Here is a 19,326-nt window from a genome sequence, read left to right as displayed (position 1 = left end):
TATGTATATATATTTTGTGTTTGAATAAGGTTTGAATTTTCTCTTTCCTTTATATTGGTATGCATACGTGTGTATAGGCTTTCCATGAATTGTTTTCAAAGAAAAAATGATTAAAAAAATTCACGGAAAAAAAATTGGCTTGTTTAAAATTTACAGGAAAACAAATTTTTGTTAAGAAATGAAGGAAGGATATCAGGGATATAATGGAACAATTACTAAAATTGAGTGTGTAGTATAACCGTGTAAAGGAAAAGAAATTTTACGAGTATTAAATACAACTATTTCAAATTATTCTCATTAATTGACTTATTTTTAACTTTAATTGAAGGAATCCAATTATTTATTGCTCCTTAATCGGTGCCCCAGAAGCACCGGTTAGCAGCACCTTTAAAAAATTAGCTCATTTTTTCCGTTGACATTTCAGGATGTATTTCCCTCCTACACATTATTGAAGTTGTAAACATAGTAGATGTTTTAGGCGCATGAGGAGAGGTTATTTGAATTGTAGTATGCACGTATGTTTGGTTCTAAAAACCATACTATCATGCAAAAATCAATTATAGACATCCGAAATCAATTTTGTCTCTTAAATTGTCTCTTAAAATTTTAGAACCAAACATACACATATACTACAATGCAAATAACCTCTCCTCATTTGCCTAAAACATCTTCTATGGAAATGGCATCTCCTCATTTTAAGAGAAAAAATTGATTTTGAATGTCTATAATTGATTTTGGCATAATCGTATGATTTTGTTCGACCTCCATAAAGAAAAATTGTTTGACGTAATTTTACATAAACATCAAGAGTCCGAACACAAATTAATCAATTTATATTGATTTCACTTTTTTTTGATAGCTAAACAAAATGCCTACCATTGAAAACGCACACTCATAAGTGGAGGAATTGGAATTTGAACCCCGATCAAAGCATTTGACATAACAATTTTAACGTTTTTGTCAATTTAGTTAAGATTTGTGGACATATTCATCTCACTTTTAATCGATATCAATTTAACAAAATCAATTTATTCAAAATAAAGCTAGCAATAAAGCTACACACTACTAGCTAATTTATTCAACATATATGGAGTAGTTGTTACCGCAGAACCAAACAACCTATCACGAGGTATATTTACATGAATAGTAATCAGTACTCACATCCTAATTTATTACTAGCTTATAAAACTAGAAATTACTGCGTGACATATAACTCTTCCTGAGATCATATGCAATCTGCTTGAGGATCATGTGCATGTTTCTAGCTAGAGGTTTAAGTGTTTAACTACCAAGAAAAACCGCTTAAAATTACAACGGCGATAATAAGAACAATACCACTACTTCAATTGTCATTTAGCTTGATTAATTAGGATCAGGATCAAGAATACGGTTAAGAAACTAATCATAAGAGTATAGCCTAAATTGGAAAAAAAGACTAATGAACCCCTAAAAGGACATTATTAGTTAAAGAGAAACCAAAAGGACAAGCTAGGAAATGTCTATGATGTTGCTTATTCCTACAATAGAACAGACCAAATGCATACGCCAAATTTGGATGATCTATAAGATATATACTAAGGTACTAAGGTTGTATTACACTGTTACTTTATTCGTATACATAAATATATAATATTACATATTATTATATATGTCTTACTCTAGCCAGGTGGAGAGGTAATAGAGGTTCCACACTTATAGCTTCACGGCTTCACCCCTAGTAGAACTAGAAAAATGAATAACACAAATTACGGAATCGGATTCCCCAGCTGTAAGTGTCACAAAATTACAGCTCTCAGTCGTTCAATTTAGATCCATGAATGAATGCAATTCATTGTGTGATATTGACCATCTGATTTCAAATCAATGTCATGCATTGAGTGATGCATGAAACTATGAGTGTTCGTGCTTCGAGAGATGGCGATCCAAAAAATAGAAGTTCATTTTTATATCGAGTGCGATTCATTATTACAAAATTACAACATGTAAAACTTATGTTTTCTCCATTACACCCTCACATTCCATACTATTTGGGTTTGGTGCATAGATAAGAACGGTGGATAACCTAGCTAGTAGATAGACTCCAATAACATATATATTAAATTTATATATTTGTCTAACTATTTTTACAAAATCAGCTTTATGGAGACGTATCACTATTAAGCTTGGTATATGAATATAAAGGATAGATAAATACCATATTGAATTTTTACATTGAGTTTAATTTCATCATTACATAACTTAAAAATAGAGTGTGAATCTCATTTCAAACTCTTATATCCATTGAAGGTAGCACTTAAATTTGCATAACTAATACATATAGGAGTAGTAGACCAGAAAGAACAAAACAAGATCACCAACTTGTTTGAATTTTGTGAGCTAAGCCCAACTTTGGAAGCATTGTGAAGTAGGGTCCATATGGGAAATTTTGTTCAAGGGTTTAGAGAAAGAGAGTTTGATTACAAGAATTAATATTACAGAATTTTAAACATACAAAGAACCTGGCAGGTTTTTATAAAAGTAATATTAATCCTTTTTGTTTCCAGACAGTTGTGAGGGTCAAAGTTTTGTAGCAAAATGACAATTATATATATAGTCTGTGTTTTTTATTGCAGAGATTTCGGTGAAAAAGACATAAACCCCACTGTGAAATATAAAGCAGATTCCCTTTATGTCTTAGGCTATATATAGTATAGACACCAATGAAATGAATACAACATTATACATAAAAAATAAAAAATATATTGCATTATAATAATTAATATGCCACAAATTAACCTAGCTGTATTCCCCTATAAATTCTTCATCTTAGTATTATATACTCTCAAAAGGTGTTTCTTACCATTCACAACACAAACACGTGCACACTCTCACATAGATGGAGTTCTATGATGGAGATTTCATGGAGGAATTAATGGCTCTAAGAAGAGAAACATATGAAATTACCAATCCAAGTCAAGAAGAAAATCAATTCTTCTCATCAACAAGTAACTTGAGTTTTGATAACTGTTTTGAACAAAACTCTTTACCATATCTACCAAACTCTTCTTGTACTCAACAAGTTCCTCAAAGCTATAACAACAATGATCACTACAGTAACACTTTCAATGAAATCTATGGTTCCTTACTTGATGAATCTTCAACACCACCACAGATTCTTGATTCGTACTATAATAATAGTATTGACACTCCATTTATTTCTCAAGAAGACTTTTCACTGTCCATGATGGGAGAAGAAGATCAAGGTTTGCTTGATGATGAGCTTCAGAATTTGGAGCTGCAAACAACATGTAAAATGGAGCCAATACAATCACCTGAAATGCCAGTAGTTTTCAACACTGGTAATGGTATGGAAAGAAAGAACCGATCGAAGAAACTTCAAGGACAACCGTCGAAGAATCTAATGGCTGAAAGGAGAAGACGAAAGAGATTAAACGACCGTCTTTCGATGCTACGAGCAATTGTCCCTAAGATAAGCAAGGTAGGTACATATATGTATTTTTTTTTATAGGTGAATGTTAGTATATTAGTTGTTATACCGATCTAATTTGTTTTGTTGAATGGTCGATAAATATATGTGACAGATGGACAGAACAGCTATACTTGGAGATACTATTGATTACATGAAAGAGCTTCTAGAGAAAATAAAAAATCTGCAACAAGAAATTGAACTAGATTCAAATATGACAAGCATTGTCAAAGATGTCAAACCAAATGAAATCTTAATCAGAAATTCTCCTAAGGTACAAAATTTCACCGACCCTTTTGAAATTAATCTGTGTTGAAGGATCCAATTATTTTTATTTCTATGTTTATTTTCTAAATTTTTTTGTTACTTTGCAGTTTGAGGTGGAGAGGAGCGCGGACACAAGGGTTGAAATTTGTTGTGCAGGGAAGCCAGGGTTGTTGCTATCCACAGTAAACACATTGGAAGCATTAGGCCTTGAGATTCAACAATGTGTTATTAGCTGTTTCAATGATTTCACAATGCAGGCTTCTTGCTCAGAGGTACATTAGTTACTTACTAATTCCTTAGTTACTTTTTAAACGTCGCAGTTGTAGTAAAAATGTGTTTTCATTTCTTCGTCGTTTTTAAAGTTCAATGTAACATTACCTACTATTTTTTTAAGGATATTATAGAAAAAGACAATTAAATTTATCAAAAGTAATGAAATTATTGATTTTTTTTTTTTTTTTTGTATATGTAAACAACTTTAATTTGACTGTTAAAAAGGAGCCGAGGAAGTAATATTAATTTTTTTGGATACTTTATTTTAGTGCTGATTTTTCATTCATCGTATGATAGTATACATAGTCTTTCTTAGTTAGGTAATCAATTGCGTTTCTTGTGTGTTATGCAACAGGAATTGGAGAAAAGGGAAATGCTAAGTTCTGAAGATATTAAGCAAGCCTTATTCAGAAGTGCAGGGTATGGAGGAAGATGTTTGTGAGAATATATAGCCACAAGTGAACTTAGGATAGTTTTTTCTTCATTAGGATCGATTCAAATGACATGTCTATTATAATGTTTTCTTCATGAGGAAGAGGCTATAATATTATTATTAATATTGCTTCAAATGAAGATGTCCCATTTATGTTGATTGGTTTTGTTCTCTCACATATGCATAATACAAAAGCCAATTTCTATCAAATAGCTAGGGTGTGATGGACTTGTCCTAATGAATCTTGGGCACAATTACCAATCATAAAACGTTCATGTCATGTCTTTGTGAACATGAATATTATTTTTGGATGAGAGGGCCTAGTTGTGGCCATTTCCAGGCCCCTTAAGAGTATGCATGTGGGAGGCTCAAGCAAAATTGTGAGACATGATAAGAAAGTAAAGTTAGGGTTTTTGTTTCTTTTCTTTTTTTTCTTCTTATCACTTTTAGATGTCACTTTTCAATTTCTCTATTTGTATAACTTCTATGTATGTTACACTTTTCTCTAGAATGTAAGAATGTGATCTTTAATATTTTACTCGATTTTCACTTAAAAAGGGTTTGTGATAAATTATAAAGAGAAATTATTTGGGAAGCAGGAGAAAAACAGAGGACAGGGAATATTCCTAACAGCAACATAAAATAAAAAAGATGCAAAGATTGGCTAGAAAGTGCTATAATTCAATTCTTACAAAGGACTTTTATTAAAAAGACTTTTAAGGCACCTCTTAAGAATTTAAAAATTATATTATGGTTTAGCACAATGGATTGGTGCGTAGTGTACATGAGAGTCATAAACTTTGAGATACTGAGTTATAATTCCAAATTTTTACTAAATTTTTAAATTTTTTGATAGTGCCATACTAGTATTCTTACATATATAAGTGCATAAACACCCAGAAGAAAGCATACGAATTACATTTAGATAAAAATACATCGTGAAAATCTTTTCACTAGCAATACTACCTTATCATCTCCCTCTCTAAGTCTACCATGTGTCTGTGTGGAGTTTTGGGCGACGGCATGTCATGCACCCTGGACTTGGCGATGCATGATGGAGACTTCGTGATGTCGAGTCAGCTATGGATGGGGGTTTGAAGGAGAGTGCAGAATTGCGACATGAATCCTGGTTGTATTGTTGCAGCCGAGGATGTTAGGAGAGTAGACGAGTTTCTATATATGGTTGCCCTCGTGTGATCATCAGTGTGATAGGCTTAACAGAGATGGTGTATACAAAGGAGGTAATATTGGTATGGAGGAAGTAGCCATTCGTATTGGGAGATTAAATATTTTTGCGTGGATGCCTTGGCGAATTTGGGTTGTGAAGCTGATTTTCCCTTGTGTATGCTTCTCAAATTAGTAGTTTTCTTTCAGCTGATTTAGTTGGTTTTTCAACTATGTGGTTTGTTAAACGGTTTTGCTCTTACGGACTTAGGCGCTCTTGTTATCCAAAAAAAAATATAACTAACCATTGTATATGCGTGCGTGGGCACGATCTTGAACTAACCGTATATTGACACCAAAAAATACCAATTAAGCATGATATATAGTATGGAAAAATATAGATAGATACTTTTTTTTCATACCACTCTTGTATACACTTATGTGAGAGGTTATTTTGGTAATATGAAACAAAGGATAAGTAGTTATTTTAGACCCACATTACCACATGTTGCATTTATATGTGGGAGTTTAAGGGATGTATGCCAGCAGTCATATATTATATACCCATTCACAGCAAGCAATGCATGCAGATGTAACACGGTCCCATGCCTCGATCAAAGCAAGATTGTACGTCCACTTACCATTTGATATTCTTTACAAAAGTTAGGTAAGTAGAAAACTCCAGACGTAGGCAATGTTGGACCCAACTTTTTCTTTACTTTTCTTCTTCTCTAGATCATGTACAATGGTTACAAATTTTCAATAACCTTCAACATTTATTTTTTTAATTCCCAACACTCCACATCATTTTCTCTCTCATAATTCAACATTTATTCAATTTTTACATCTCCAATGGTTTTTTCATTCAACACCTACCTCATCACCTTTTATTTCTTATTCTTATTTAATTTTATATTTTTGTTTTTATAATTACCTAAAATTATCGATTATAATTAAATTAAAATAATACAATTAACTATTTATTTTTTAGTTTTTTTATGGAAAAACAAAATTTTGTAAAATAATTTATTTTTATTATTTGGGTATTGAATTGATTATTATTGGGATCCATTTCACTAAACAAAGACTAAAACTTCAAAAGAAATGCTAATAATAAGATTAAGAGAGTGAAAATTTTGGTTTTTTTTTTCTGTGTCCAAATGAAATGATCCAAGTCTCTCTATTTATAGAGAAAAAAAAATCACGAATTTTGGTAAAAAAATAAAATTATTTGCTATGAAATAATTGAGTCCAAATTATTAAGAAGATAAAAATCCAAGCAGCCAATCGTAACAAGCCACGTGTCACTGCCTTTATCCATTTGTCTTTCTCTCTCCGCAGTCTGCTTCTCCCACGCGCTCTATCGGCGCGTGCATCACACGCGCCTGTTTCAACAACTCGCGACACGCCACGTGTCCATGCGGGTCAGGCTTTCAACATGTTGAACCTATTCAACACCTCTTTCCTCCAACTCAGAATTTTTCCATTTTCAATACCCCCACTCCAATGGTTTCAACATATTGAAAGTCATTTTCAATAACCCATTGGAGGTGGTCTTAGACCATTTACAATGGCAAAATATATTCAACAACCTTCAACACCCACTTTTTCAATTCCCAACACTCCACATCATTTTCTCTCTCTTAATTCAACACCCATTCAATTTTTATCTCTCCAAATAGTTTTTTCATTCAACACCCTACCCCACCATATTTTATTTCTTATTCTTATTTAATTTTATATTTTTGTTTTTATAATTACATAAAATTACAATTATCGATTATAATTAAATTAAAATGAAGAAACACTTAACAATTTTTTTTTTGTAAAAACAAAATTTATTTAAATAATTTATTTTTATTTTCTTAACATAAATAAAATGCAATACAACAAACTAAATAAACACTAAAACTTCAAAAGAAAGGCTAATACAAAGCTAATAATAAGATTAAGAGAGTGAAAAACTTGATTTTTTTTCTGTGTCCAAATCAAATGATCCAAGTCTCTATTTATAGAGAGAGAAAAAATTACGAATTTTGGTAAAAAATATAAAATAAAATTATTTGCAATGAAATAATTGGGTCCAAATTATTAAGAAGATCAAAATCCGAGCAGCCAATCAGCGCGCGCCAAGTGTCTCCGTGGGCCAGGCATTCAACATGTTGAATTGTTTCAACACTTCCCTCCTCCAACTCACTTTTTTCCCATTTCATCACCCCCTACAATGGTTCAACAAGGGTTCAACATGTTGAATGGCAAATTCAACATGCCATTGTAAATGGTCTTAGAAGGCAGCACTATTTTAAAAAGTTAGTATTGGAAAGAGAAAAAAAGACATTGTTTGTAAGTAAAATAAATAGTACATGTCGCTTTTATAAAACACCTTCAATGGTTTTACTTCCTTTGTCCTAAATTATACGACGTTTTTGATATTTCACTAAGAAATATAATAAATTTTGCATGGGAAAGAAATATTATAAATTGTTTTACAAAATTGTCGTTAATAAATAATATAGAAAAAATTGAAAGAAGATATAATAATAAATAGTTAATGATATAATATAAAAAATAACTGCAATGATCTTGTTAAGAAACATATAATTTTAAACAATTTTTTTCTTTTTCAAAACGACTTATAATTTCGGACACATAGTCCGATTGTACATGACCGTCATGTGGTGGTAGAGGATCAATATTCAGATTTCTTTTACATGCACAATTAATCGCTACTACCATAGTTATAATTCTAAGATTTAAATTAAATAAAATTGTTCGTGTCTTTTTTGGACACATAGTCCTTTTTTTTGTCTATAAAAGCACCGTCTATTTTGTCAATGAAAAAAAAAATAGTTTTTATGATATTTATCGTGAATTGTTTTGTAAATTCTTTTGATATAATTATAATATTCTTAAACCCTCTTTAAAAAAAATCATTTTTAAAATTTATTTAATATGATAACTTAACATTATTTTGTTTATTGGGGAGTTGAGCAACTTAAATGGTTGAGTTAAGTGAAAATGTGTTGAAGGTCCGGGTTCAAACTCAACAAAAAAGTAAAATATTAATTTAACAAACTAACTTTTAACATTTGTCATGAAACAAAAACATTATTTGGTTTACATGAATTATGAATGATGTACTATGAAGAAAAAAAAGGTTTAACCACACCACATTAGAGCCTCTTGGCAATAACGACGACACAATCTTCCCAAGCAAACAACTCAGTTGGTGAGTTGAGGGATATTAGATGAGTATTAATGAAGAGATCTGAGGTTTAAACATTGGAAACTAACACATTATTTGCCTAACATATTTGCCTCTAATGTTAATTTTGAAGGATTAAATATTGTAACACTCATTAAGATGTAATTTAGATCTGTCGAAAAAGAAGGATGTTAATTTAGATCTGTTCCTAAAATCAAATCAAAATCTCTGAAGAGACGTTGATATATTAGCAAAGAAGGAGTATAATTCACGAGAATCGTTCAGATATGAGTTGTGACCAATGAAATGACCCTCACGGCTTTTATTTAAGAAACTTGAATGTGAAAAGTGAAAACTCATGTCACGTAAAGCCTTCTAATTTATTTTGTTTGAAAAATGGAAATGATTGTTGGTTTAGTCAATAATAATGTCGTTTTATTACTCACATGTGCCGATTTACTACCTCATTTTCTTGCACCTCTAATCATATATCCATCATGTCTGTTTAGTGTTTCGTCCTCATACATTATGAGGAATTACCAACCAATTGCTATTCAAGAAAAAAAATAAGTATACCAACCAAATTAAAAAAATCATTATGAGGTATTCAGTGGAGATAGTAAGAGCACCAACATTATGTAGTCTTAATAAGAGCAGTAAGGAAGAAAAATTTACCTTGTGTGAGATATTTTAATGGAGATATCCATTATTGAGATATCTCATGAGATTTTAAATTATAACCTCATGCATGCTAACTGTAAAACGAGGTATTCAATACTGTCAAATATGATGAGGTCATCGAATGCAACAACGATAAAAAAAATTATGGAGAATTTTTCTTGAACTTGTTCCACTTGAGGTTGAGGATACTCATTTAATCAAATTCTATGGTACACCCAACATTTTGAGTGTACCAGTACATCAAAGCATTAAATTAATAATTAAATTAGTTGTTTTTTAAAGAAAAAAGAATTACTTTCTATCATTGACAATTATAATAATTAAATTTTATTTACCAAAAGCGTCGATGAAATAAAATTTACTCTTTTGAATTTTTATTGCTCATAATGAAGAATATTGATTATTTTTATGAGAAAATGTTAAAAATTTAATATAATTCTTATAAACAATGAAATTATGTTTTTTTCTCATGAGATGGTGTTTTCAAAAATATAAACATTGACACATAACTACTTATTTCATAAAATGATTGTTAATTTATAAATTTATGTAGTAGGAGTATCGGTACACCTCAATTTGTGATGTGTACCGTAGAAGTTTCCACCAATTTATGTCTATAACGATAGTTTTTTTTTTTTTCTCGATGTGTTTTCCATTTTAAATTCTAACTATAAAATGTATCAAAACATAAAATATTAGTATACTATATAATGCTTTCCCCAACTTCTTTTTTTAACAACAAAAATATTAGTATGTTAATTGTTATGTTAGTTTTACTCTTTTTTTTATAGGACTTAAACCCTAAACTCTAAACTCCTTAATTTTTAGCTTAAACCAATTGAGGTGCCCGACTTTTTAATGTTTTCCACCTTTGATTTTCAACTTTTTGATAGCGACAGAGACCTAATGCCTCCACTCCATTTTGATAGACCCGATGGAGGAAGTGTCAAAAGAACTTAATCGAATCATTACAATTTAAGAACGACACAATCTACTTCAATGAGCAATTGAACCAATTCTTTATTAATAAGCTGTAAAATAAGTGTTGTTTTTGAATCACCAATTTGGAATGAAAATTTGCTTTTCAAAATTTCACCTTTATAAGCACCCGTGCTTAACACTAGTACTAGACTACCAGTACACCACTATGGTGCAAAACTTGATGAATAATATGTACCATTGAAAGTGGACGCTTTCTTTGTCGGGATAAATTAAAAAAAACACAACAGTATGAAAAAATGTCTAAAGATAATTAGTATTGTATTTCAGGTCAGATAATGAATCCTTCTTTTTAAAGTCATGAAAAAACAAATTTATTACTTTATTGATGGACATAATAAGTTTATGCAGCATTTGATTATTTCAAATATGATAAAAAGAAAGTTGAGAAATGAGAATACGTGACATAAAAAATTATGATTGTCGTTGTTATGAATAAAACAAAGTTTGCCGTACGAAACGTAAATGTACCTCCACCACTCCTAAACCAAATTCAATCTGACTCACATCATGAATCAAACTCCACTCACAAATAAGTGCGCACTATCAACAACAAGCCAATAAATTGAAAAGCAAATTCGGTCATGCTTTTTCATGGTTATTAATTAAAACCTATATATGTTTCATTCATTCAGGTGAAATGAGAGTCAAAACAACAGATACAGAAGAAAAATGGAAATTGAAGAGACACCATACATTGGATTCCCATTGGGTTTAGCTCTTCTTGTTTTCTTGTTATTCTTCATTTGTTGTTTCTTTTGTTGTTGTTTATATTGGGACAAACTCCAATTTTTATTTCCATCTTCTGTGGTTAATGTTATTATCAACCCACAACCTCGTATACAACCAGAATTTGCTTCCTCTCACCACAAACCAGGATTTCCTGTTTTGGTAATTTACTTCACTAGCCAGTGATTTCTATTTTGTAACTAAAAAAACATTAATTTTTTCTTGTGTGGAAACTAATTAATGTGATTTGTTATTATTGTGTTTAGATGATGAAGGAGAATCATGATCAAAGCTTGCCTGTGTTGATGCCAGGAGATATGGTTCCAAAATTCATAGCTTTGGCATGCCCATGTAAGGCTGGCTCCAACGGATGAAAAAAAAATCACAATCCATGTGCAGCAGAATGAATAATTTATGTGTTGATAGGGTGGGTTGGGCTCTGTTCTGTATAGTCTCTTTTGATTCAGGTGTTGATATTTTTTCCCGTAGTTTCCTAAACAGCACAAATGAAATTATATACTCAAATTAGGGGGGTTAATTATTAATACTACCACTTTTCTTTTCTTTTTCTTCGTAGCCTATATTTTTTTGAAAGTTTATTTTTACAAGTGTTAGTTTTTAAGATACATTTTACTCTCTAAAAATGAACTTTGACAATTTATACTGTCTGAAACTTATTATCTAGTGCTCCTGTTTTATTGCCATTTTGCACCTTAAATTTGTTGGAATTGAACACAGGATCAAAATCGTAGAGATTTTGTAAAAGAATATCCGTGTATCTTGGATGATTGAAGGATCCATAGAGAGACTTGGGAGAAATTAGGGTCGAGAGAATTCTTATGTCTCTTATGATGAAGAATGTTTTTTATGTTTTAAAGTAGATATGATAGGATGACTGAATTATATAAGTCTATCAATGGAGGCATGACCCGTTCCCGATACAGCTCAACATAGTATTTATTTATAAAATATAAACGAAGCTTAAATATGTATTTGATCCTTGCAATTAGGGATCGTTTAAAAATTGGTCCTTGTAATCGCTAATTCTGGCAATTTACCCCTGCATTGTTTAATCATTTAAAATTTCGTCCCTCTCCCCACTTAATCACTGCCACGTCACATGAAATTCCAATTTTACCCCGGGGTTTCCAATTCTTTCTTCAATATTTTGTCCTCTTCTTAAGGGCAAAATTGGAATTTCATGTTTGGCAGTGATTAAGTTGGTCAAAGGACTAAATTTTAAATGATTAATGATTGTAAGGATTAGCGAATACAGGGACCAATTTTTAAACGACCTCTAATTGCAAAGATCAAATACATATTTAAGCCTATAAACAAATATAATAAGTGAAAGATCATTTTAATATTTGATGTAATATTTCTTTATATTTTAAATAATTAAATAAAATTATCCACATATTCACCAATTCTTCCACTTTAATTACTTTAATTAATATTAAAATATAATATAAGAATGATAGTAGAAATATATCAAATATCTATAATAGCACTTGGCATCAAAATAGTATAAGAAAACCAGATTTAACAATGCATAAATTAAATATAAAAGAAAAACAAATCATACAGCTAAATACTTATATTTCACACATAGGAGTGATGAAATATGGATTAACATTATTTAATTAAGAATTTGTAATCTAAGAATGGTTCGTGCATCTAAAATGTCATGAGATACTCAACTTTTTACCCCATTTTTTCACTTTAAGGTGAATTTCTTTCTATCCACTAGGTTATTTGACCAAATTAAAAATAATAATTTGCAACTCCTGAAATGAGAAAAGGTTATGATTGTTACTTATATATAAGTATATGTTTCTAATTTTATAATTTGAACAACACTTTTTTGGTTCAGATTATATAATATAAGCCGAGCCAAAATGGAGAAGTGAGTAGCGTGAGAAAAGAAATGAATCCAGACTTTGAGGCCCAAGTAATTAAAAGAACACACGCAGGCCCAAAGGAAATGAGACGGCAATTGGAATTCAACGTGATGTATAAAATAGGGCAGTGCAAACCAGAAGAAGGAGAAAGTTTTGGAAGAAGAGAGAAACAATGGGAGAGCTTTTGGAGATTGAAGTAAGTATTGGAGCAATAATTTGTCTACATTTAGGTTAGTCTTCACATAGAAGGGAGAGAAGCACATGAAACTATGAGAAAAGACTAAAATTGAGGGGCTGCTATAAAGTGCATCCTAGTGTTGTTGGCTCGATGATATTTTCACGGCCATCATTTGTTCCACCTTGCTATCATTCCATTGACATAGAGAAAGAACTCTTCTTGAGTCATGCATGTATGTCTTCTACTCTGCTGAAGTTTGAATTCTAAAATGTAAAATGTTTTGTTTTTTATAATAGTTTCCCTTGTTGATTGCTGGTAGATATGTTTCATGTTGAATTTTAGATTTATTACATTGTAAGAAGAGATTTATTTTAGAACTGACATGGTACTTTTCAGGGTAGTACACTGTACACCTATGATCTTCATATTTCCAGATTCACGGATGCTTTCGTTTTTGTTTTATTTTAGATTTAATTTAGAGTATTCCTTTGAAACTATATTTGATGATGATATCGTTATGTTACACATGGAATTTATTTTTTGCTTGGAATTAAATCCAAGCCTAATACAGACAAGAGGTTCCTATACATACATGTTTTCTTTTCATCATAGTTCTCAATTTGAAAATAAATAATAGCTTATGAGAACAAATATTGTTAATTTCAAGAAAAAAAAATTAAGCAAAATCTACCAGAAGAATTGTAGATTTCCGGTTCTTTCAGGTTCAACGATATAGCATAACCTGGTGTGCATGAGACAGTACTTTGGTTTATTTGGGGAAGTTTCCGGTTCTTTGACATACTTGGAAGTATGGGTTAACTTCAGTACAATGGTTCCACATAGACACTTTGAACAAGCTCATGATTTTCCAGTTAGTGCTCGTAGTATTCCACCTCATGCATAACGTCAAATCCTTACTAAGTCCTAGTGATTGAGGGGGTCACACAACCAGTGATAAGGTTTCCACTTGGAATTAACTTATTTAAAGATGTAAGCTTGGCAAAACTCTTAGGTTGCGTTTGATTTGCTAGAAGGTAAATAATGCATAAAACAACACAAGACATAACAGCAATGACAAACTTTTATAGTATTAAACAACTTTTAGTTTTGTACGATATTTGGTGGACAAAACTAGGAGCAAGGCCATGTTTGCTTAATAATGCTTGGTGATTGATGGGTTATATATTATGCAGCATTTTGACAAAGACTAAATGTCCATGTTGAAGTTTATAATCTGATGTTGAAATGATATGTGTTTATAATAATTGAAGTGTTTCTACTTTCTTGGCACCAAAGTTTGTACAATAAGGAGGATATTCAAGCTCACTAAAATCGCACGCTTAATTCATTGTCAATAGATACTAACTATTCAGTTGACCCATCCAATGTTGGTTTCGATACCACTGTGAACTTTTACCGAAATTGAGATAAAGAAGTGTCTGAAAGAAAATTATTATTGAATGATATTATAGAATGAAGACTTCATTTTACAACTGTGCATTACTCTTTTTTATAGAGGAGTATGACTCTAACTAACCTTAATTACTTGTCAGGCAAGTAACCAGTCTGTTAGTTACCACTATCATTGCTAACTTCTAGCTTCTGTTAACAACTTTGTAACCTACATCACAAACAACAACTAATCTCTTATTTGCTAGCTTGAATTACAATCAACAATATACACATTAAGATCCCAAAGGAGGTTTTGTTGAGAAAACCTAAAAGTACAAGAGCTGCAACATGTTGTACAATTACAATCTAATTTATGTTTTGGCAGTACGAGCCAATTGTGTAATTGAACAATTATCTCTTGTTTAATTTTCCTCTTGTAACAGATAAACAATTTCCTTTTAAATTGTACTATTTCCAAGTTGAATGAACTTGAATAAAATACTATTCATTATATATGTGATGTAATGATGAAGAATTAAAACACAAAATATAGCTGTGCTCACATGGCTCAATAGTAAAGCCTATGGAAATTTAAAGGAATAAAGAAGAACTGTGTATAATTATGCTTGTAAGCACAAAATATATGGAGTAGTTATAATATGTAGTTTAGTGGTAAGATAAACAATTGTCACATGATATTCAATAAATTGCTTATTGGAATCTTCACGTAACCATATTTTAGATTCTAATCTTAGTTTTCCCATTCACAAACATGTGCAACATCAGATCATCAATTGAGATGCTTCAAAATAGTATAATTAAATCTAATTGGGTTTAGAAAAATAAATGTTATGGTGGTTAAGATTGTTACTTTGTAAACCTATATTTGTTTCTTTTGTGTACAAAAATAAACGTATGTTGTAAATCTACAAAAAGAAAGTCAAAGCAGTACAATAAAATTGATAAGGTAAAATGATGTAAGATCTGCAAGTAGAAATAATATGCGTAGAGATACTCTGATATATCAGAATTGTACAGAATAAGAACAAGGATAATATTAATTTGGCACCGTCAACGTTGCAGATCCGGAGACATGAGTATTCTGGAGACATAAATATAGTCATATTAGTTAAATTTATAGGCATAGGTACTTTTCCGTTTTATGCTATTAACATTGATGTTGTGAGTTTGTTCACAAATTCATCCCTTTTAGCGAATTTGGATTTGAATTGTATTAATGTACTCTATCAATTTGAATGAATGATTATTTTTGTTAAAAAAAAAAAAAAAAAAGAACAAGGACAATAATTTTCTCCAACAAAAAAAATGAGAACGTTACGTTTACCTTCAATATATATATTTTTGTACACACTATATTTTATTTATTGTTACGTTTAAACTTTATATCTAACTTTTTAGGCAAATGAAAATAAATATAAATTAACATTTAGGAATTAAAAATTTAATAATAATATTAAATTAACAATTTTTAATTTTTAAATACTTTAAACATTAATTGATATAAACTTTATTATGAATTAAAAATATCTTTTTATGTTATTTTGCATCTATCAGCTAATTGAACCGCTAATTTTACCAAACACTTCAAGTAGCTTATCAGTTATCAGTCATCAGTTATAAGCTATCAGTTATCAGCCGTCAACTATGAGATATATGCTCTGTTTGGTAAAAATAAGCTATAAGTTATAAGCTATAAGCTCTCTTTGGAATGTCCTAGAAGGAATACCCCATTGATTTGAATTTGGAAGTTGAATGGGTATATGCAGCAGGAACCAGCTGAAGGTGAGAAAAACACAAGAAGGGGGGGTTGAATTGTGTTTTCTTTTTCTCTTTTAAAAATCTTCTTCTGATATCACTTCAGAAGCTGTTTGAGAGTGCTTCTGATGTGATAATATTTCAGATGCAATTAAATTGCTTCTGATGTATTGTTCAGAATCGGATACGCAACGGAGTAAAAACAGAGTAAAGAAAAGAAAGAGAGACACAAGCAATTATACTGATTCCTTCCACAAACCGGAAGTAGTCCAGTCCCCCTTGCACTTCCAAGGAGATTTCCACTAAGAAATAATCATACAGATTACAACTGCTCAATACTACCTAGTATGAGACTTCACAAATGCTCAAGCACACAGGCAAGAGACTTCCTATGCTCAAGCACTAAAGCAAGAGACTTCCTTTGCTCAAGCACTAAAACAAGAGACTTCTAATCAAACAGAATTACACAGTAAATTGTTTGAGTTTGAACACTTGATATACTATCAGTGGTGTTCACAATACAATGCAATTGAAAGACTCTAGACTTAAGAATTTCTAAGATATATCAAATCAACACAGAAATTCAAAGTGCTTTTTGAGAAACAAATTTGGCAGAGTTTGGGCGCTTTTAACTTGTTGTATTGTCTTTGCTGATCTTCAAGTCTTCACTCCTTTATATAGAGGTGTGTAGAGAGACGTTGAGATCTTTAAGCACGTCAAAAGAGTCGTTGAGAAACCTTGATCAAATACCAATGATCTTTTTCCTGATTTGGATGTTGTCCTATAAAGAATCACGTTCAAATCCATTCCTATCTTGAAGGAACATTTCTGCAGGCAGAGCTGTTTTTCTTGTCTTGTAGCGTAGACACAAACAGATTCGTGGAGGTAGTGGTTGTACACTTGTACTTTGTCAACTCTTCAATGAAGGACAAGCACCCAGTGCTTTTCAAATGAACGTTGGCACCTTCCTTTTAGTCTTTCGCTCTCTTAGACGAGGTTAAATCCAATAGACAGCTCTTAGAGTCTTCAGGTTGAATCTTCTAATCAACTTGCAGTTTCTGATGTTATACAGCTTCTGAACAAATGGGTTCTGAAGGTCTTGCTTCTGACGGATTTGCTTCTGATGACGTCATCATATGCATTTTGGCTTCAGACGCACTTTAGACTTCAAATGCTGATTTCTTCAGATGCTTCTAGGTTTCTTCTCTTCTTGTTGATTCCTTTGCTCTCTTTTGTTCTTCCAAGACCTATTATGTTGATCAACTTGTCTATGGTCTTGTACACTTGAACAAATATTAGCAATATCCAATTGACAATTTTTAATACCTTGTTATCATCAAAACTCATTAAGGTTTATTGTAAAACACATTTTGTTCCAACACCAACCAGGAGGTTCATAATCAATTTTCTCACGCTTTATTGATATTTACCTATAATAAAATTGTTTTCAATTGTCCTTTAAGATAATTCAGTTGGTAAGACTAATGTGTTATAAAATATAGGGATTAGAGTTCGAACACATATATTTTCATTTATCACATAAGATGAATTCTAATCACTAGTTTACTTAGAAAAAAAAGATTGCTTTTAATAAGAACATAAATACAAATTTTATAAAGAAAATTAATGGTAAAAACTATTTTATAAAAAAAGATCATGTTAATGAGTGCGTCCGAATCACTAGTTAAGAAACTCATAAAAGAAAATTTTAGTCAAAAAATACAATTTTTAAATTTTTGATGTATTGTCTACCTAACTTCCAATTTAAATAGGGAAATGTTAATTTGTGCCCAAAAACTAAACATAGATACTTTTTCTTGAAAATTGTACATTTATTGTATTAAAAGTTTAAAATTTTATATTTTCAATACAAAAGTTAACTTTTAATTTCATTTTTAGTTTTTTAACTTGTACTCTAAAGACACAAGTTAACATATAACTCGATTTAAATATTACTATATTTGATTTTTAACTAGTCTCTTAGTTAAAGCATTTTCCTATAAAAAAAATTGAAAAACTATAAAAGATTCTTATTCAATCAAACTAGTAGAAACATGATTTATGACAGATGCGAGATGGCAGTTGAAAAATAATGATTATACAGTATTAATATTGTTGGACATTTTTTTTTTTGAAGAAGCAATATTATTGGACATTTTACTAATTGTCTATCTTTCTAAAACCAATCAGATTATATTGTTTTGACAATCATCCCATGTGGTTTCAAGACGGATCCAAAATTTGGTCTACATCTTAAGGCTCATAAGTCAACTTGCTAATGCATGTACCATTATTACACATTCATTCACTTTTTTTAATACATTGATTAATGATTAACAATGTCAGAATATTTTAAAAAGATATACCAATTAATTGATATAAAATTGCTAAGAAAGATTTGTCTCATGCTAAAACCTGTCAACGCCTTAACAATTCCATTTAAAAAAACGCAACAACCTAATTAATTCTTGGCGACATACAAATTCTTAAACTTTTGTAGGGTCTTTATGCGTATAAATTAATTCTAAGATAGGCTCTCAATTTGGTGTTCTCATTTTACAAAATAAGTTAGGCACTCAATTAACATACACGCAGAATAATTAATTAATGTAGGTTTGAGATTTGAACCTGAACTTCCATATTCATGATTAGATTAATGGACGGTGCAAATGTAGTGGTCAACTATGGATTTTGGCTTGTTTGTTGGATGCATCTTCGAGAAGGTGTTGGAGTTTAAGTGTGGTTAGTCCTTACATCAGAAATAATTCTAAATGAATCATAAATCGAATATTTAATTCAAATTTTCAATGTTTTAGGATTTTGAGCGAAAATGTGGTAACAAAATGTCTTCATAGTCTTAGT

General features: G+C 30.8%; 1 protein-coding gene and 1 long non-coding RNA gene across 2 annotated transcripts; both read left to right on the top strand.

The window, feature by feature from the left end:
- Positions 1 to 2,740: 2,740 nt before the first annotated feature.
- Positions 2,741 to 4,649, top strand: LOC11423511 (transcription factor bHLH93). The gene is made up of 4 exons (XM_003603651.4): positions 2,741 to 3,478; positions 3,582 to 3,740; positions 3,841 to 4,005; positions 4,362 to 4,649. Exons 1-4 carry the CDS (start codon positions 2,876 to 2,878, stop codon positions 4,446 to 4,448), a joined length of 1,014 nt encoding a protein of 337 aa, XP_003603699.1. The 5' UTR covers positions 2,741 to 2,875; the 3' UTR covers positions 4,449 to 4,649.
- Positions 4,650 to 10,932: 6,283 nt separating this feature from the next.
- Positions 10,933 to 11,874, top strand: LOC11427380 (uncharacterized). The gene is made up of 2 exons (XR_005645367.1): positions 10,933 to 11,379; positions 11,484 to 11,874. It is a non-coding gene; the product is annotated as an uncharacterized lncRNA (long non-coding RNA).
- Positions 11,875 to 19,326: the final 7,452 nt, after the last annotated feature.

Source organism: Medicago truncatula, chromosome 3 (assembly GCF_003473485.1).
Source record: "Medicago truncatula cultivar Jemalong A17 chromosome 3, MtrunA17r5.0-ANR, whole genome shotgun sequence".
In the NCBI taxonomy this organism is placed as follows: Eukaryota; Viridiplantae; Streptophyta; class Magnoliopsida; order Fabales; family Fabaceae; genus Medicago; species Medicago truncatula.
This window is presented reverse-complemented; position numbering and strand designations above follow the sequence as displayed.